General features: G+C 45.4%; 2 protein-coding genes and 1 non-coding gene across 3 annotated transcripts; 1 reads left to right on the top strand and 2 right to left on the bottom strand.

Moving 5' to 3' along the window:
• Positions 1-895: 895 nt before the first annotated feature.
• jmjd8 (jumonji domain containing 8) lies at positions 896-2,745 on the top strand. The gene is made up of 9 exons (XM_089018764.1): positions 896-1,088; positions 1,280-1,375; positions 1,449-1,497; positions 1,606-1,702; positions 1,790-1,858; positions 1,956-2,075; positions 2,156-2,223; positions 2,321-2,455; positions 2,524-2,745. The coding sequence occupies exons 1-9, from the start codon at positions 973-975 to the stop codon at positions 2,602-2,604; spliced, it is 831 nt and encodes a 276-aa protein (XP_088874890.1). The 5' UTR covers positions 896-972; the 3' UTR covers positions 2,605-2,745.
• Positions 2,746-4,052: 1,307 nt separating this feature from the next.
• Positions 4,053-20,006, bottom strand: kpnb1 (karyopherin (importin) beta 1). Its single transcript, XM_089019604.1, has 22 exons — positions 19,707-20,006; positions 19,010-19,068; positions 17,660-17,842; positions 17,239-17,439; positions 16,907-17,059; positions 16,773-16,832; positions 16,609-16,698; positions 13,775-13,885; positions 13,549-13,650; positions 13,255-13,479; positions 12,995-13,186; positions 12,783-12,913; positions 11,925-12,072; positions 11,757-11,828; positions 11,544-11,688; positions 11,395-11,477; positions 10,601-10,708; positions 10,370-10,513; positions 8,834-8,939; positions 6,117-6,231; positions 5,870-6,031; positions 4,053-4,708 (listed from the first exon to the last, which is right to left on the bottom strand). Coding segments are annotated over exons 1-22 (2,631 nt in total). The 5' UTR covers positions 19,747-20,006; the 3' UTR covers positions 4,053-4,707.
• On the bottom strand, positions 8,660-8,802 carry LOC148885618 (small nucleolar RNA SNORA79). Its single transcript, XR_016118170.1, has one exon. It is a non-coding gene; the product is annotated as a small nucleolar RNA SNORA79 (small nucleolar RNA).
• Positions 20,007-20,356: the final 350 nt, after the last annotated feature.

The raw sequence follows: 20,356 nt of genomic DNA, 5'->3' as shown, positions 1-20,356 counted from the left end.
ACTGAGCGTATTTTACAAAGATTCCACCGCATATAGCTACATTTTAAGACTTGCGCTGAAGATTCCGGAAGTCTTGTTTTTGAATTGGTGACGAGTCCGTACGTGAACACCCCTGACCGAAAAAAAAAGGACACGTTGTAGCAGTCCTTCCATCACGTCAATGCTTGTTTGGTCTGAAGACCTCGTGTTGCGCCAGAAGAGGGCGTCCAAGCTCCTAATAAGGAATTTATCCGCCTGTGGAAACGCAATACACTGTCATGTCTACAAGAGGTCGCCATTTTCTTCTGCCTCTTTTTGGGTGAGACATTTCCCCCAATGTTGCCTCAAAATGGCACGGAATAAATTTTTTAATCGATTGCAAACATGTATGCTTTCCTCTTCAGAACTATTTGAATCATATTCATAACTGGATGTGTAACAAGAAAGCATATTCTCCGAATCTGAAGCCAGTTTTGATTCTCCAGCAATGCAAGACGTCTTGGCGTGACGTCACGAACTGGGGGTGGGACTTTCTGAAAATGCCCAATTGCAGCTCAATTTTCTGCAGATTTTGGACACTTTAAGTCATTTTTATTGGTGTTTTGCATTTGAATAAAAAAATCATACTGCGTGTTTGGGTATTTTAGATGCTATAAAACGTTTTTGTGATGTCAGTTAGGGAACAAAAAAGTGACGTCGGTTGTCCTTTAAAGGATGAACAGTCGTGAATTCCAGTGCTGTTGAGCAAAATTTTTGGTGCTCACGCATTTGTAATTTGAAAGCTGCCGTTTTGAATCGTTGCAACTGAAGGAGACGTAGGAAGCGAAAGCAGAGAGGTTGATTTCCCAGAATTCTCGGCTTCCCTCCATTCACCACGTCGAACGTGCTGTGCTCGTTATTGGCTGTAGAACCGGAAGTGAAAAGGAATACTCCCGAGAGCTCGAATCTCGTCGCCGTTTGCCGTCAACTCGGTATTTTAGGGAAATTTGTTGAATGGAACTTTGGACGGTATTAGGCCAGACTTCCTTACGTTTGGCTCTGCTCCCCATTGTTGTTCTACTCGAGGTGCAAAATCTCAACGAACACCAAGAAGGCGCCGACGGCGGTTGGTCAGTTCTTAACTGTACGTGCCGGTTCGAGCGCGATTTACTCGAGTATGCTGTTATTGTAACAAGCACACAGATAAGACCGTTTACTGGAGTAGGCCCGATGTTTAAGTTATTTCTTTAGATTTTTTTTGTGATGAGGGGAGGATTAATGACAACACAACACAAAAATGACGTTATGTGTGTGTGTTTAGGTGGTGCGGACCCCACCTGAGCGTGGAGGATGAAGGTCCGTGTAACTTGGAAGTGGTGGACGGCTCCTCACTGTCATTACGTCAGTTCCTGGACAGGTGCGTCTCTTTCCTGGCAAGCATGCTAGCTGGTGAATGAACAGCTGTTGAAATAATGTTGTTGTTTCCATAGTTACGCGTACAGAGTACCAGTAGTCATCACAGGACTGACGGACAATGCGGTACGTTGGTGGAGCTTTACATTTACATGTTTTTGTTTCGTTTTTTTTTTTTTTTAAATTGCCAATGTTTCGTTTTGGTAAGGCTCAGATCATTGTTTTTTTTTGTAGAAATTCCGCTCTTTGTGCTCTAAGTGGAATTTACTGGCCACATACGGCGATCGGAAAGTGCGTCTGAGTACGGCCAACACGTATTCGTATACCAAAGGTCAGCCGCCAATACCGCCATGGTCGTTTGTGTCTGTCTTGCTTTGCGTGACGCTGCATGATCTCGTATGACGTGGTGTACCTGCAGTGGACGTGTCGTTCAGGGACTACGTGGACAACCTTCTAAGGCCGCAGTCGCCAGATGTCCTGGGGAGCGGTGAGTCGGGAAATACATTCTGACAGTCAAAACATGAGCTATAAAAATCAAACAAGTAGCCTTTTTTGGCATTCCTGTCTTTGTTGGCTGTCGGCAGACACCTTATACATGTTTGGCGACAACAACCTGAGCGAGTGGCGCAGCCTTCTGGACGTTTACAAACCGCCCACCTTCTTGCTGCCCGGCACCCACCGAGCATTCAGCTTTGGCGTCGCCGGTCCGTCGAAGAGACTTCCGCTCTTTGCGGAAAAAAGGGACAATCTCCTAAATTGTCTTTGTACTTGACCTTCTTTTCAGGTCCCGGAACCGGTGTCCCTTTCCACTGGCACGGCCCGGGATTCTCAGAGGTCATCTATGGGAGGAAGGTAGGTCAAAGGTCACACACAGGTCAAGGTGGACGTATAGGTTTGTTGCCTGCTGTCAAATTAGAGCAAAGTGTTGAGATTTGCTTTGCTTGTCCAGCGCTGGTTCCTATACCCGCCCGACGAAGGGCCGCCCTTCCACCCCAACATGAGCACCCTCTCTTGGCTGAAGGACGTCTACCCGGGGCTGCCTTTGCACCAGGGCCCACTGCAGTGCACTATCAGGCCCGGAGAGGTACCCCCAAATGACAGAACCCTTGTTTGATTGTGATTGTAGTAATGAGACGCCGTCCGTGCCCGCAGGTGCTTTATTTCCCCGACCGCTGGTGGCATGCCACACTCAACCTGGACACCAGCGTGTTCATCTCCACCTTCCTGGGGTGAAGCTGATCAACAGCCCACTGACAAAAGAAGCTGACAATCAAGTGTTGATCTCGAAGCTTTTCTTGATTCTTGATCTCTTTTGATATTCAGCTTTCACGTAACCCTGCTCATACAAAAATAAAATGTGGATTTCCATCTGTTCCCTTGTGTTGGAAAATGAGTAAATGTGTGGCGGTCTCATAAGGGAGGAAAGTGTGTGTGTGTGTGTATATATATATATATATATATATATATATATATATATATATATATATATATATATATATATATGCGAATACATTATATTTTAAGCACCTTTCAAAGTTCTCAAGGACACTTTACAATCAGACAAGCATAGGTACTATAATAAATAAAATAAAATACAATCACAAATAGAATGCAATAAATAACATAAAATTATAAAAAGAAACGAGAGCTACATAGAAAATGCAATTTTAAATAGGTGGGTTTTGATATTGGGACTTGAAGGTGGGAAGGGAATTGTTACGAATTTTGGGAGAAAGTGAGTTCGGGGGCAGAGCAGCTGAAAGCTCTGTCCCCCATCATGCTGAGACAGGCAGGGGGGGCCTCACCACTCACACTACTGCTATCCTCGTTCAGTCTTGTCACCTCCCGGATACACTATTGCAATTCAATTCTCCTTGGTGTCCCTCAGAAACTTCTCCAAACTTCGCCTCGTCCAAAATTCTTCAGCAGACCATCACTAGAACCTCATCCTTTCACCACATCACCCCCGTCCTCCAAGAGCTTCACTGGCTCCCAGTCAAATAGAATCAACTTTCAAATTCTTCTTTAAACAGAACCCATAGAGATGGCGCAAGATGGCTTTATTCTGGACAAGGGTGTCCAGAATGAAGGCAAGACTTTCCACATTTGTGGTCAAGAGAGGTTTAGACGGAAGAGAATTCCCAACGATATTAGCTCAAATTGTGTGTGTCTCGTGTTTTTTTGCAGTTTATCGTATTTGAAGCCAAATAAATTAAGATGTCACTTTAAAGACATTATGCCCCAATCACGCTGATAGCCCGCTTGAATTTGACAAACTAATTTAGAAGCACTGGTCTACAGGAACAATACATGTGATTGTACGTGTGTGAGTGAAGAGTTGCCCAAATCTTACGTACAATATAGACTTTTATTAGTTCACTCAATAAGAAATGAAAGTCAATGACAACTCATGTTGAACAAGTCAACACAGGAAGTTGTTCTCCCAACAGCTGCCACGGCTCACAAAAATAAAAGCCACGGATGGAAGCAGTTAGTGAGCTCAGCCGGTGTTTAGACCAGACTTAGGCGCGTCCAAACAGGAACCAACAGAACTTCCAGTTGGCGAGCAGCAGCCCCGCCCCAAAAGTCAATGTTCTTCGCCACAAAAAAAAAAAGCATGGAAAGGGTCAAAGTTCAAAGTCCAAAGTGTTGAAAGCAAAAGTGAGACAGTACGTGCTCGGGAATGTTTCAGATGATTTTATTGGTTTTGGGTTTTTTTTGGTTTTAGAATGGAAAAATAGAAGCTTTAACAAACGTCTTCAATTCTGAAGGAAAAACGCTGTGACCCAAAGCCAAACCAAGTGCGGCCGATTTCTTTGGCACTTGCCAAAGAGTGCGTTTATTGTGAAAATACTTTGTGGCGAGCCAGTTATGGGCCAACAGATGGGGGATTGGTGGTTGCTGTTGTCCGTCCGTGGTATTCCGGTGCAAAGCAACAAAAAAAAAAAAAAGCCTGATTTTAGCCCCTGCCCCGCCGGCAGGGTCGCCACGGCAATGCAACTGGGAGGTGAGGTGGGCGGGGCTTTTAGTGAAGGGAGTCAAGAGTAGTCCACAGGCTGTCCAGGAGGTTGTTGGGTGGGGGATAAGAAAGGAGGGAGGGACCTGGCAGACTGCAAAGTGGTGTTTTCATCGTCTTTCATACGCAGCCACTGATCGTCGTCGTCGTCGTCATCATCATCATCATCATTATCGTTGTCGTCATCACCGTCGTCGTCATCTCATGTGAATCAAGTTGAGGTGTCGTCAGGCAGAAAACGACGTCCGTTCTTTTTTTGTCCTCAATGTCCGTCCAGACGTCCAATGCACACATGCCGCTAACCTGTCACGCCGAACGCATCTGACACACACACAAACAAAACTCTTTAAAGGACAACCGACACCATTTTTTGTTTCCTAACTGACATCAGAAAAACGTTTTATAGCATCTAAAATACCCAAAACACACAGGCTGATATTTTTAGTCAAATGCAAAACACCAATAAAAATGACTGAAAGGACAACCGAGAACCTGCTCGAGAATCAAAACAGTGGTTTCAGAGAGTTCAGATTCGGAGAAGATGCTTTCTTGTTACTCATCCAGTTAGGAATAGGATTGAAATAGTCCTGAAGAGGAAAGCCGTATCAATTCGAGGCTTCTGGACTGGACTCCAATGTAGCATCCCAGAAATTGCACAAGATGGCGCACAAGCGCCGTTGGAAATGGGCTGATTTGTCTGCTGGGAATTTGTGACAACTTAACACCTTTTTTATGTGTTTTACCGCAATTCGTAGTATTGGTGCGACACACAATGATTCACCATCGCGTTATTTATGTAGTTGTCCTAATTTCGCGATCAACACGGTGTTTTCAGACAAAAAAAGTGCCCAAAATACATTGTGTGTCGCTTTGTCGGTCAGGGGCGTTCCAAATCTAACGTCATCATCAACTGGAAAACAAGACTTCCTGAATATTGAGCGAGAGTCTTAAAACGTTAAAATATAGCTCTATGCGGTGAAATCTTTGTAAAATGCGCTCAGTGGAAGTCATTTGAAGTGATTTTACAAATTATGGACACAAATTGTCCGTAGGTTTCGGTTGTCCTTTAAGTAGGCAAGTATAAGCGGCACCAATAAGCAACAATTCAAATTGTATCAACCACAAAAATGGTCCAAAAAATGTCTCCAATGTTTGATTTTGAAATGCACAATTTGGTGCTCACTGTGCTCACTGAACAAAGGAGCGATGATGTCGTTTGTTTTGGGTTTTTTTTCAATAAGTGTGAAATGTCCTTTTTTTCTCAGTGACAAGAAAATTCTCTTTCCATGCTGACAATTTTGGCCATCACTCAGGCTTTAATTGGTCAACTAAATAGTGACAAGCTGAGCTGCCAACAAGGTAAGACAATTATCTTTGGGGGGGGGACACTGGAGGTTCTTCTCCAAACACGAAATTGCGACTCAAAATGTTCAAAATCTTGCTGCATGGAGCATTGAGTGTGTATTTGTGCTGGTTTCTTACCAGGCTTGGCTCTTGAGCTTGCGTAGCTCCTTGGTGGCCCAGGTGGCCAACGTTTTGGTCCGGCTGGTTTTGGAGCGCCGTCCTTCTGTGAGCAGGTCGTTGATGAGCGGGCGAGCTTCCACCAGGGTCATCACGTCTTTGCCGAACGCCGTGCACAGGTCGCTGAAACACATGGGGGGCGGGGTTGTAATATTTGCGTCTGGTTGCAATTGCTGGCGGTAGCAAGTCGGAGTTGAGCACGACTTACCCAATGAGCCCAGCGGCGTTGGCCACGACCACATCGGAATGGTCGTCGTCCTCTGCGATGTGATGGATGAAGAACAGGATGAACTCCACCCGAGGCTGCACCAGCATTACGTCGGCTGGCACCACAACAAAACACAAGTGGCTCATTGGTTCGTTGATGCATCAACAAATCACTACATATTCCATACCTGCCAACTTTTGAAACCAGAAAAGCAAAGTAATATGGCGGGGGCCACAGGCCCCGGTCGGTCATATGTGTATTTATTTATTTAATATGTCATGCAAAAGCCAGAGAAAACGTGTAATAGGCACTGTGTTTATTATGACTCTTATATACTCCTCTTCTTTTCCTTTCGGCTTTTCCCTTCAAGGGGTCGCCACAGCAAATCAGTGTCCTCCATCTTTAGAGGTTTGATCCGCATGTTATATACTCTTTACACATCATCGGTCAGCCCCCCTGAAGCCAAACGATTTTTAACATTACGGCTACAGTGATACCTCCGTTTACGACATCCTTGGCTTACAAACTTTTTGGTTTACGAAAGTTACATTTATGAAAATTTTACCTCGGCATACAAACAATTTTCAAAAGAAAATGGCAGCCGGCTTGTTTTGGTCCTCTATTCCCCGCCCCCAGTCGTCGGTTAAAGCCACGTGATTGGTCAAGAACGCAGCAGTGGGGGGAGGGGGGTGTACAGAAGAGAGAGGGAGTGAAGCCATTCTCCAAAAAAGAAAATGTCTACCGACATTTTTTGTCCTCTATCCCCCGCCCCCAGTCTTCGGTTAAAGCCACGTGATTGGTCAAGATCGCAGCAGTGAGGGGAGGTGGTTTAAACATGAAAGAGACAGGCGACAGAGAGTTTCAACTTTGATAGTTCAAAGGCAGAGTGTCGACTGCAAGGTTAAAATATCCCATCTCAGGCTCCACAAACAACCCGCACAAGCCATTTGTATACTTGATACAAAAAGCTATCAACCCAGCTAAACAGAACACAATTGATGAGGAACTAGATAAAATTATCACAGAGAAAGCACCTACAAGGGATCATTCCTCAAGACGGTGAAAGGTTACGTTCCTCATCAAGTGTTTAATGCTGAGGAAACCGGCCACTCCATTCCATCAAGCCATCAATGACCATCACGAAGGTAAATAAAACCACTTTATTATACAGTAGTTTATTTCTTTAATTATAATACCATAGCACATTTATTATACATAAAAAAAATGTATATTTTGTGTAGTTTTAAGGCTAAGAAAATTAGAATGTAGAAATTATTCTCATTATTCTCATTTTAATGGTTTCCTATGGGAAATTATTTTTTGGGATACACACTTTTCGCCTCACACTGTCTGGGAACCAACTAAGTTCGTAAGCCAAGGTATCACTGTACTTAATGAGGCTAAAAATCATACAAATGTTGGTCAATGTCAAAAATATACTTGTGGACTAATACTCCTATTTCGACTTGTCAATCATGAAAACATCATGTTTGCTACTATTAAAAAAAATAAAAAATAAATATACATTTTACAATCAACCAAACATTTACTAATCTTTGAAAAGTAATCTTGTTTGAAAAGTACAATGGATTGTAAGACATTGTTCGTAAGTTTAAATATGCAAATCTAACCATCATTCCTATGCGTTGACAAAAAAGCTATCAAGCTCAAATTACACACTCGCATCATTTTGACCTTTTCTTCACCAAGGTTTACTAACTCCTGGAAATGCTTGGGAGTATTCCTCGAGAAAACTAGTTTTTTTAGATCTCACACATTTTGTTGATTTTTCTCCAAATGATTCCATTACAAGACAACAACAATAATAAGAACAATAATAAGAAGAATACATGATAAAAATGATGCTAACACTTGACTCACGATTCCAGGAATGGACCGCAGCACGCGCAATTCATCTAAAGCAATGGTGTCAAACTCAATTTTTGCCACGGGCCACATTGTGGTGACGGTTTCCTCCCGGGGGCCGTTATGAATTTGAGGAAACCGTTTCAAATGTTTCATCCCTTCCACATATTACGTACAGATTGCACAACAAATTAATGAATAACTCATTTTCAAATTTGAAGTAAAACAATGACAGTTACTGTGGTTTACATGGGACAATTTGAAATTTTGGTTCAGACTTTAGCAAGCATTGTGGAATATCACAAGTTTGATTTGTTTTCTCGGGCCGAATAAAATGTGGCGGGCCAGATTTGGCCCCCGGGCCTTGACTTTGATACCTGTGATCGAAAGGAAGTTAACGGCTGGCACTGTGCCGATTGCCTGTTCTAAATTTAGATATGAAACATAGCGATCTCGTGTTTTGAATGAACGTTGAGTATTTACTAATTTGATGATTTTTGACATTGTTTCTATTGGAAATCATAATTTTCATGAATTAACCATAATCCGGAATGGGATCATGAAAATCGTACTCATTATGTTAAAACCGGAGGAGTTGGCAGGTATGATATTCTTGTGAATGTTCTGCATGGTTCCCAAAATGGCTTTGTAGCTAATAAAAACAGCAAGTGAAGAAATGTTGTCGGGTCCCGCAAAACCAGTAAGCCGAGTGATTTGGCGCCAGGCCAGCAGCTTTCTGGGTGAAAAAGAACCCAAGTTTCTCTGTGATGTCATCAAAGCTTCCTGTTCGGACTTAAGGCAGGAAAAGGAACTGACATCACCCATGACGCGTGTGATGGGCAGCCACTTACGGTGAACGTTCTCCTGGTCACCCTTCAAACCCTGAATGATGCCCGTGTACGCCTCGAGGCAGCTCTCGCGCAGACTGTTCAGGTAATCCACCATATCGTAGTCCGTCTGCGCCACAAACACACAATTTTCTTTCAGACGTTGATTTCAAGCACAATAAAAATTACTTTCTACACAATGATTTTCACGACTATAGACGCTCCTCACCTAACGAACAAGATACGTTCAGAGCGGTCGTTTGTTAAGGTGAATTTGTTCATAAATTCCTTCAGTGTCATATTTTGTATGGAATGTATTTAAGTGAAATACTGAACGGCGAACCATAAAACACAGATGGTCTGATAGTCGCAAAATAAATTCACACCTACTGTAGTACGATGACAGTGATACCTCGGTTTACGAACCCCTTGCGTTACAAACTTTTCGGTTTACAAATGTTAAATTTACGAAAATTTTACCTTGGCATACAAAGTACTTTTTGGCATACACAAGGAGCTGCCACAATAAGTGACGTGTCGTTCGCAAACTAGGCCGTTCTCCTAACAAGAAAATGGCAGCCGGCTTGTTTTGGTCCTCTATTCAGTTGTCGGTTAAAGCCTCGTGATTGGTCAAGAACGCAGCAGTGAGGGAAGTGTTTACAGACAGAGAGTGAAGCCATTCACCAAAAAATAAAATGGCAGCCGACATTTTTTGTCCTCTATTCCCCGCCCCAGTCTTCGGTTAAAGCCACGTGATTGGTCAAGCAGACAGAACAGAAGGTTACGTTCCTCATCAAGTGTTTCATGCTGATGAAAGCAGCCACTCCATTCCATCAAGCCATCAACGACCATCACAAAGGTAAAAAAACACTTCCTTCTACAGTAGTTTATGTCTTTATGTATAATACCATAGCACATTTATTATACATAAAATAAGGTATTTTGTGTAGTTTTAAGGCTTTAAGGCTAGAAAGTAGAAAATTATCTTTTATGGGGACCTGGGAACGGATTATTCTCATTTTAATGGTTTCCTATGGGAAATTCATTTTTGGGATACACAGTTTTCGCCTTACACGCTGTCTGGGAACCAATTAAGTTTGTAAGCCAAGGTATCACTGTATATCATTGGGTCTTCAGAACTTCAGAACTGCTGGCACGTCATTACTGAATGACGTGCCAGCAGCCATTACTTTTTATTATGCATGCGTCCTCCTGCAGCGTCAACAGGGAAGGATTTTCTCCCCTCGCACATACTCTACGCAGCCAATCATCAGCGAGCACGGCCGGAAAAAGGTGTGCAATACAAAATCTAACTTGCATCTCTGTCCGAACATTTTTCAACATCCTCGCAAAAATGTTCGTATGTACCGTTGTTCGCAACTTGAATGTTCGTAAGTAGGGGAGCGTCTGCACTTATTTTCAAGCAAACATTGACTTAAATCAGGGGAAAAATATATCTTTAACACTTTGATGATAGTTTCCGAAGAACTAAAATGGCCCAATAAAAGTGTGCTGGGGCCTAGCCTGTTGAACAGGAAGCTAGCCTGCGTGAAGGCCCACCTTGTCCACTTGGGCCTGCGAGGCCTGCTGCAGCGTGTCCAATACGATATCCAGGTACTTCTTGAACTCCCCTCCAATGGCCATGGCGATGTCCCCAAACACAGACAGAATCTGTGGCTTTACTGAGCGATGGACGTTTTCGTTCTGTATGCACACACGGGCACGTCAGAGGGAAGGGGTAAGGGGTAAGGGTGGGGGAGGTTGGGGGAGGGGGGCAGTCAGGCAACTCACCCCGAGATTCTCCAGGAGGAGCTGCATGATCTCATCGCAGTAGATCAGGATTTTGGACGACAGCGCTCGACAAAGGTCGCTCACCAAACCCACCGTGGCCAGGCACACCTTAAACATATTAAATAAAAAATAATGGATGCAAACTGAAGTTTCCACGCTGACCATCTTCCCAAATGTGTTTTTTTTTTGGTGGACAAATGCTACAAGTTGGTTGAAAAACATTAAAATACTTTATCATACTACTTTTTTGTGAGGTGAATCTTTTAATCTCCTTCAATGCTCAATGGCATGAATTAATTAAAATCAAAAATAGAGGTTTTCTCTGCAATTTGAGGTGAGGTTAAAATTTATTTGGGAATTGAAAAGTGTGAGGTGGGCTTTGGTTTTTCTCGCTGGGGGGAGGTTGGCAATAAAGCACTGGTCAGACCTCCGGCAATGTTTTTCCCTTCCATGGGGGGCAGCATTTGCCTTTTGGCCATGGTAGCTCTTTGTTCCAGGTTCAGCTGTTGTTAAAGCGCTATATAAATCAATATGAATTGCATTTTTTACAGCCACCTCTATTTCAAGCACCGGCAACTCCAGACCCATGGAGTGGACACATTTTTGCACATCGTCTGGTAATGAATGAGTTAATCTCTAATTTTTTTTTTAATCTCTTGAAGACCCCTGACACCACTAATTGGAATAGTTTATACCTCACAAATATTAAAATGTTTACGATCAAGTCTAAACCACATTTCCAATTTCATATGAGCCCAAACTTGCATAACCTCAACCAATCAAAGCAATCCTACCTGATACTCAGCGTAATTCCTGAGACCAATGGTGAGGAAAGGCTTAAAGGCTTCCATGTACTTCTGGAATTCGGATCCCAAAACTGGAAGACCAAATCACAAATAAACCTCACAGTCACAAAAATACGGTGGCATTGGGTCAACCTGACCTTCAACTAAGGTGGAGACCGCCATGAGCGCCTCCTGCTGCACGCCTCCGGAACCAGCCGTACTCTGGAACATCCGGAGCAATGAGGCCATCACCACGTCCGAGATCTGAAGGGCGTCCTGGTGCTGCACCTTACGCAAAACATTCTGCAAAAATAGCCACGTCAAAGCGTCAGATGGTGAGGACGCAGCTGAGACAGGCGGGGGGGGTTCACCTGAAGTGTGGCGCACAGCAGCGACTGAAGGTCGTTGAACTGGATTCTGTCCGATGTGCTCTGAATGTGCGACTGCCAAAAGAGGAAATTGCATGCAGGACTTTATTTGGTGAATGCATATTTCCTGTAGTCCCCCAGAGACAGTGGAAGCTCAAGGGGGTTCCTCACCTCCATCTGCAAGACCTGCTGCAGCCTCTCCATGATGACCAGTGTGGTCTTCTGCACAGCCGGGTAACAATCCTTGGCGCTGTTCTTGACGATCTCCATCAGCGCCTCGTAGGCGGCCGAGCGGAGGTTGTTCTGATGGCCGTCGGGTCTGTGCAGAGTGACCAATGAACCACTGATCAAACCTCTGGCAATGTTCTTCCTTTCCACAAGGGGGCAGCATTCCCCCTTTTTCCATGTTAGCGCTTTGTTCCAGCTTCAGCAGGTGTTAGTTATACAAACCATTGTATTTTGGACAGCTGCCCTTATTTCGATCTCATATAACTCCCATATAGTTTAGGAAATAACTTTCTCTGATGCAAAAAGAGAGCCTAAGGTTTCTTACGCTCTAGTAAATGTTTACGTAGTCTTAAAAGTCAATATTCTGTGGGTCCTGGAATTCGAGTGACAATAACAAAAACCCTGGCACTGGAGTGGACAGATTTTTGCACATCGTCTGGCAGTGAACAAGTGTATTCCAAAAAGGCAACGAGTGAGTTAACTTCCCGCCAAAAACAAAGTGCACATTTCATTTGTGGCTTTAACCGAAGACTGGGGGTGGGGAATAGAGGACAAAAACAAGTCGGCTGCCATTTTCTTGTTAGGACGGGCTCGTGCGCGAATGACACATGATTCATTGTGGCGCTCCATGTGTATACCGAAAAATAGTTTGTATGCCAAGGTTAAATTTTCATAAATTTAACATTCGTAAACCGAAAAGTTCGTAAGCCAAGGGGTTCCTAAACCGAGGTATCACTGTACATCAAAATGAAAAAAAAAAAACGAGTCCCCAACGAGTGGAGTCTGAGAAGCAGGGCTGACCTGTCCGTAGTCTCCAGCAGCTTCTGGACTATAAGCTCAAAAGAGGACGACAGGCAGTACGTGCTCGGCTCCTCCTGGTCCTCAGCGGCATCCGTGGCCTCATACGCCGCCTCGGCCAGAGATGTGAAGGCCTGAGCGGAACGGCGCAGGACGGGGATCCGCTTAGCGTCTTCACGCGGAGCCTGAATCACACCCCCCCCCCCCCCACTTACCCAGCACACATTGTTGGCCACCCGTGGCTCGGCACCCAGGCCTTCAATGAGGCACTGCAGCAGCGGCGCTAGGTAGCCTTCGTTGATGACCGCCTCGGGCAGCAGCTCACAGATGCGGCCCACCGTCCACGCTGTGGTGTCCCTCACCACCACACCGGGGTCCTTCATCAGCTCGATCAGCATGGGCATCGCCTGGGCCAGACAAACTCAAAGTCTGGCAACCGGTGTTGGGTTTTCGTTGACCCGGTGCCGCCACCCACCTCGTGGACGAGCGGCTTGAGCTGGCTGGGTTCGGGTCCTTCCAGAATGGAGCCGAAGGCCATGATGGAAGCATCGCGGTAGCGCCAGTCGGGGTGTTTGATGTGGTCCGTGATGAAGGGCAAGATATGCGGCACCACGTCGTCCTCGCAGCAAGTCGACAACAGCATCAGGCACACACCCGCCGCCTTGCACGGGTTCCAGTCATCGTCATCGTCGTTCTCGTCCTGCAGGACGCCCGCACAGGTCAATGAAGCGCACTGACCGAAAAGTTAGGATGAAACTCTCAACGTTACCTGCTTGGTGAGGGTCTGCGTCAGGATGGGAACCAGGTACTGCAGCGCTCCCTTAGCGTAAAACTTACTGGTGTGCTCTGGAGGGCGACCCTGCTCTGACGCCTGCTCAACACAGAAAGGAGGATGCACTCACTTTACTTATTCCTTACCCACTCCAAACGAGTTTCATGTCAGACAGTTGAGCGGAGGCCATTGACAGACGCATTCTGGGTACAAGGTCACAAACCTCAGATGCCTCAATGGCAAGGTCCATCTCTTCGTCACACACGTTGGACCAAAACTCGATGCCCTGCAGTGCCACCTCGTCAATCTCGCTCTTCATGGCCTCAATGGTGATCTGGAAGGAGCAACAAATTGCAGTTTGCTCATCGGGGAAAAAAAAAACTCTCTTCATTTTGTAAAACACAAGTTCAAGTCCCTGTGTGGAGTTTGCATGTTCTCCCTAGGCCTACGTGGGTTTTCTCCGGGTCCTCTGGTGTCATCCCACATTCAAAAAACATGCATGGCAGGCTGATTGAACACTCTAAATCAGGGGTGAGCAAACATTTTGACTCACGGGCCACAATGGGTTCTAAAATTTGACAAGGGCATTTGGAGGTAGTATTTGGGCCGGATATACTAAAGCATTAAATGTAGTGTGTGCAAACCTCATAGCACAGAAAGAACACTACAACCCAATTTATTAAGTCTTTCAAATGTGAAAAATAGCCGTTATCAGTTAATAAATTCGTCTCAAGGAATATGCAAGAGATGGTATTTACATAGTATTTCGCAGATACTGGGAGGAAATGGAAAGATTAAAATAACATACGCACTGTGATTTATCAAGATTGCGTCTGTTTTTCAATCGAAGGTGCAAAGTTAAAGAAATCAACATTAATTGAAAAATTGAATCACTTTCAACATTCAAAACATTTTATTACACTACGAAATACTAAAGCTCAATAATATCTATTAGTGTTAAACTCAGAAAAACTATGGATGGATTGTCCCGACCGTGCGCTCTACAAACTCACCACGGACGCCCGCGCCTTCACGCGCAAACAGTACACGTGTATCGTTACCGAGCACACAGACATAGGCTGGGTGTATTAAATATCCTAGCTGCAGCTGAAATTTGCATCCCCTGATTGGCACGACAGCCAATCAGAATCAGCTTTTGCTTCCGCACTTCATTATACTGTAACTGTAAAGTGTACTTGAGAGTTTTGACAGGCGCTTAGTGGCGTTTAGCAGACAACGCAATGCAAAGATTGCATTGTGCACCATGACGAACAGTGAATGGACAAACATAAACGGCAGCAAAATCTTGAGCAAGGGATATTTATCGTAAATTAAGCAAGGGAGCATTTGTGGTAGGTACATCCTTAATTTCAAAAAATCCTTTAAACTTTGAAACAATGTTTTTTTTTGGTGATTAGCAGTCTTATTGCGTTTCAAGTTGTGAAAAATGGGGCAGGGGGCAGGCAACTTTTCAGAGTTGTCTGCCCTGGTGTCCGCTAACTGTTTGTCATGAGTGTCAGACACTATTTTTACTACAATTTGGACAAGTTCGGCAGGCCGGATTAAAAAGCTGTATGTGGGCCGCGGGCCGTAGTTTGCTCTAAATTGTCCCGAGGTGTGAGTGCGGATGGTGTTTTGTCCTTGTGTGCCCTGCAATTGGCTGGCAACCAATTCAGGGTGTCCCCCGTCTAGTGCCTGAAGACAGGATAAAGCAGTCTGGAAAATGGATGGAGGGATGTTGTTTGAGCTTTTGCAAAAGTTGATATCATTTCTGCGGAGCTACCCGGGATCCTGACTGACAATGGTGTGATGCTTGGTTATCAAATTGCTTAAGTGCTCATTTCGGAAACAGAATGGGGACGTCATGAATTTGTAGAGGATTCACCAACAAACACATACACAAGTGCCGTACTTTCCGGACAATAAGCCGCTACTTTTGTCAAGTTTTCAACCCTGTTGGTTATGTAACGATTCAGCCAATTTATGCATTTTTTCTTAAACGCTGGGGGGTTGGAGCGCTCAAGCACTAAAAGTAAGAGTGAGATAGGGTGAATATATGTGCCGAGGAAGACGCAAGTTGAATGTAACTTCATGTATGAAATGTGCATTTAAAGTGGCTCTCCAAGTTGAATGGGAGACTTGGATAACCAGCGGCGAGAAATCGTTTACCAAAACTGTCCGTACACGAAGACCAACTTTTGCAAGTGTCTGCCAGTGGATCCTGATAGCGTGGAGCAGTGTGAAAAAAAGAAAATCAACCATCAGCAACGGGTTTCGAAAAGCTGCATGACGGAGAGGAAAGCACAAGCTCAGGAGTGACTTTACCTCAAGATCAAAGTGACACTTACAGCGACAACGAAAGAGAGAACGAGAATGTGTGTGGCCAGGATTATCTGACGCTATTCCAATCAGACTTCCATGGTTTCAATACACAGGAGGAAGATGAGGACGTCTCTCAGCGAATTGCTATGTTTTTGTAACCTGCCCTGTTAGTGAGAACATATTTCTTTCGTGTCTCAGTGACTTGGTATGTTTTTGTACCCAGACCTGTTAGCAAGTGCTAACGTGCTGCTGCTGTGTTACTGCAGTGTCACACTTTTACCGGCATGTTTTTAACCAGACTTGTTAGGGCTGTTACTACCGTAATGCTTGTTGTAATGCTGCTGCGTAACAGGCACTGTTTTGAAATAAAAAAAGTTCCAATATCTTATTAAAACTTTGAAAACCTTTTGCGTACCGTCTTTCTTTATAAACAGGAAGTTTATAGACAGGTGAGGTTTATGTATGGACAAAATTGTTTTTCCTGTTAAAAAAAGTACTGGGTGAGTCTTATCAGGTGCACTCTTTAGTCCGGAAATGACTTGGAATTACCGGAAACCGTTGTAAATTTCACAAAATAACCACTGTTTTGATTTCACTGCCATTTTAAAATCACACGCTAACATGCATGCTTATTTGTGCCTGTGTCCAAAAAAGAAGTGTGTCTTGTTGATGCACCCATAACTGACACTATGCCTCTTAATACAGTGCAGCGTATGGATTTGCAGCCATTCTTACCGCAAACAGGGCCGGACCCATGTAGGTCTCCATGTACTGATAGTACAACGACATGATCTTGACTAAGTTCTGAAGGGCCGCCACCCGCACCTAAAAACAAAGATGACAAACTCAGCCACACGCAGCTTGAGCCGAGGTTCCGGAGGATCTTGGCAAATACTCACGCGGGTGTCTGGACATTGCGTAGCCTCGCACACCACCTGCATGATGACGTGCCTCTCTGTCTGTGAGACGGATAGCCGGAAAACATGAGCAACCAAAGCGGGCAACTGAGCGGCCAAAGCGAGCGGCGGCGCACCTCCTTGTCGAAATTGGCTTTGGTGAACTCCAGGGAGTTGAGGAGAGCATTGGTGGCGGCCAGTTTGACATTGTTGCTGGGCTCTTCCTTCCTCATGCCCTGGATGATGGCTGTCAGGATCTGGTTGGCATTTTCCTGAAGCTGCTCAGGATCCTGCCAATGGGAGGGAGGGGAGGAAAACCCCTGAGTGTCACGCAAAAAAACCAGTAAAAGTGCTCACGACAAGCCCGTCACTTGAAAAGAAACAAATAAAATTGTGATCACCAATTTTGAAAAAGAGTGTTGCTGCCCACATATGTATTTGCGCATGGCTGCTGACTGCGCCAACTCACAATGTCCTGGCAGATGTAGCCGATAGCCTCCAAGGTGGACTCCTTCATGTGCTCGGTGCTGCTGGGGCCTGTCACGTTGGTCACCAACTGCGGGATGAGCTCGGGCCACTGGTGGACGGGAATTTCGGCGCAGGCGATGCCGGCCACGCACTGAGACGCCGAACTCGGCCGGTACGTCTCCGTGCCCAACGTCTGAAGAACCTAAGAGGACCAAAGAATGGATTTGAGGACTCTTGAAGTGTGTGGACTTCAATGGTTAATGCTAACACTTGAATTCGAGACATTTATTGGTTGGAAGAAAAATCATAAAGGGGAATCACCATATGCTTCTTTCTGGCTTTTGTGACATTGGACAAGTTATTGTGTCTTTCAAAGACTTATTTTTGAGGGCGCAGGCCCACATTCCCCTCCCCCAACTCACGTAATTTTTGATCTGGCAGCGAGCGTTTGCATCCACGGCCAGCCATCGTTGCTGGTACTGAGCTTTGACATCCGGGTCTTTGGAGGTCAGAGAGTTCTTCACCTGGAGGCCAGCCGCCACACGCGCCACCTGCGTGTTGCCCGGGTTGGCCAACACTTTGGCTAACTCCACCAGGAAGGTAGGCTAACAGGACAGGAAGTCAACAGTTAACAACTTGAGCCGTCAATCATGCAGTCTTCAGGCTGGGTAACATGCAATGCATTCTGGCATACTTGTATATTTAGCACATTTAAAGGCTTAAGTTCCAACAAACCATTTTTATAACAGACTACCCAAAGAAAAAAACACATTCAGTTTCTAAATGGCAATTTATTAGGGTACACAGATGAAAAAATTGTATCGTCCAGTGGGCCCATAGCCCATTCATGTTGTCCTTGTTATTCATCAATGTGCACCATATATTTTTTTAGCTTGTCTAATTCAGGTTCGCTATAATGAGCATCGGGTTGAGAGAGCGCTGGCAGGTGTGGCTGCCGATGCTCACCTGCAGAAAAAATATCCTGCGACTGTAAGTGTCCTTGAGAGTTTAGAAAGGCGCTTATAAATGAAATGTATTATTATCTGTTTTTGAGAACCCACCCTGAATTTTTCATTGAAACCCCATCATATATTAGTGCCCCATTTTTAACCTGATCTCTGGTTTATATGTGGTTTGGAATAGTCGATGTGTTAGCACTTACGTGATGGTACCACGTCTGTCTCGGTTTGAGATGAAAATCCCAGGCATGTGTACATTGTTTAGACCAGCGGTGTCAAAGTAATTTTTTGGACGCGGGCCACATAGTAGTTACGGTTTCCTCTCGGGGGGCCGTTATGAATTTGGGGAAGCCAGTAGAATATTTCATCCCCTTCAAATATTACATATAGAGCGCACAACAAATTAACGAATGACTAGTTTTCAAATGTGAAGTCACAACATAATGACCGTTTACGTGGGACAATTTCAAATTTTGGTTCGGACCTCAGCAAGCATCACGCCACTTTACATGCTTGATTTGCTTTCGCGGGCCGAATAAAATGATATGGCGGGCCTTGACTTTGACACCTGTGGTTTAGACCATTTATGTCATAAAGCCACAATACATTGCATGAAAGGAGTAGTCTTTCAACTTCTATGTTAAAAGGAAATCACGCTTGAACCGTTTTTTTTAATCTGAACGAACTGCGCGAGAGCATTACCACTTGTCTGAAGCAAGCCACGCCAAGTTGAGTGGAGTGAAGGGGTTCAAATGTTAATGCTAATGCTAGTGCCGGGCGGGATTCGGGCACGCGCGCGCCCGCCCTACTCACCAGGTTTTCTAGGGCCGCCTGCTCCAGAAACTTCTGCGCCGCCTCCAGTTCATTCTGATCTGCACACAAGCAATTAAAAAATCCATGAACCCCTCTCAAACTGTGCAGATCAATCAGACTTCAGACGACGAGGCTCCAACGTGCGCGCTAACCCGTTAGCGCGCAACCCCTGCACCAGCCGGTTCACGGCCCGCTCAGACGGAGGAAACACAAATTCTATACATATATATGGAAGTGGGCGAGAACGTTGTGAGGTCGTTTGCTCAACAATAAAGTTGATTGACATGCCACTCGTCTGCAAATTGTTCGCAAAAGAATGTTGGCGGCCGAATGCTACATGTTAACGGGCTAGTCGAGCTGCTAACAGCATGGGCATGGGCGGAAGACGAGAAGTAAGAGAAAACACCACGTCAGCATGGGATCTACACTATGCTTCTAACAAGGCACTCATTGCCTACTCGCCGAGGCCAAGCTAGCCATCTCACAGTAACCGAATGGCCGGTAGACGGCGAGTCGCCCTGAGGCCGTTCATCGCGGTTAGCGCAAAGCTAACTCGTCGACTGGCTAACTAACTAGCTTGCCAACAGCTCCAAACTTTCGCCGGTCGACCGGAGCCGACCGGCCAACAGCAAAAGCCTCGGCGCGGCGTGGATATCGATTTTTCCCGTCAGGCTGGTGAACGCCTAGAAGGACTCGCCTGGGGAGATGGTTTTCTCGAGGATTGTGATGAGCTCCATTCCGTCCGTCCTTCCGCCGGCGTCCGGCAGCCGCAGGCACGCGCGTCGAGTTTGGCGTAGACTGACTCTTTCCGATGAAGGAAGAGGCTGATGTTCCCCGGTTCTGGGAGTGGGTGGTTCAAGAAAAGCACCCTTAAGGGTCCTGATGGTGCCGCTTGTGGTGATGAGCTGGAGCCGCCTCGCCGCCGCCCTTTCGCATCGCTCTCTCTCTCGTGTAGCGTCGCAAAGGAAGGGCCGCGCACTGCCGTTCCGCGGAAGGATATCGCACCTCTGGGCCGCGAGCTCTGCCGGCCGGCGGAAGGATAGGGCACAGCGGCCGATGCATTCAGGAACCGTCGGAATTTATTAAAGCCGCAGGGCGGAAACCCAGCAAATGCTTCTCTCTAGCGACTCCGCAGGTTTCATTCAATTCAAGACGGTTTAAATTTTCATGGCATTGATATTCAGGAAGAAAGTTATTGTTCTTGTTGCGTTCGCACCAGCGACAAAAGCAAGCCAAGAACGACAACAAAAAAACATCTCCGGTGGAAGCGGGAGCTTTGAACGCCACGGAGTGAACACGTGTGTTGTAGGCGAAAGCGCATGCACGTGAAGATTACTGTAGCGTTTT

The sequence above is a fragment of the Hippocampus bargibanti genome, linkage group LG17 (genome assembly GCF_051943395.1).
Source record: "Hippocampus bargibanti isolate YZ-2025 linkage group LG17, ASM5194339v1, whole genome shotgun sequence".
NCBI lineage: Eukaryota > Metazoa > Chordata > Actinopteri > Syngnathiformes > Syngnathidae > Hippocampus > Hippocampus bargibanti.
Note: the sequence above shows the minus strand (reverse complement) of the source record. Positions and strands in the feature narration are given on the sequence as shown.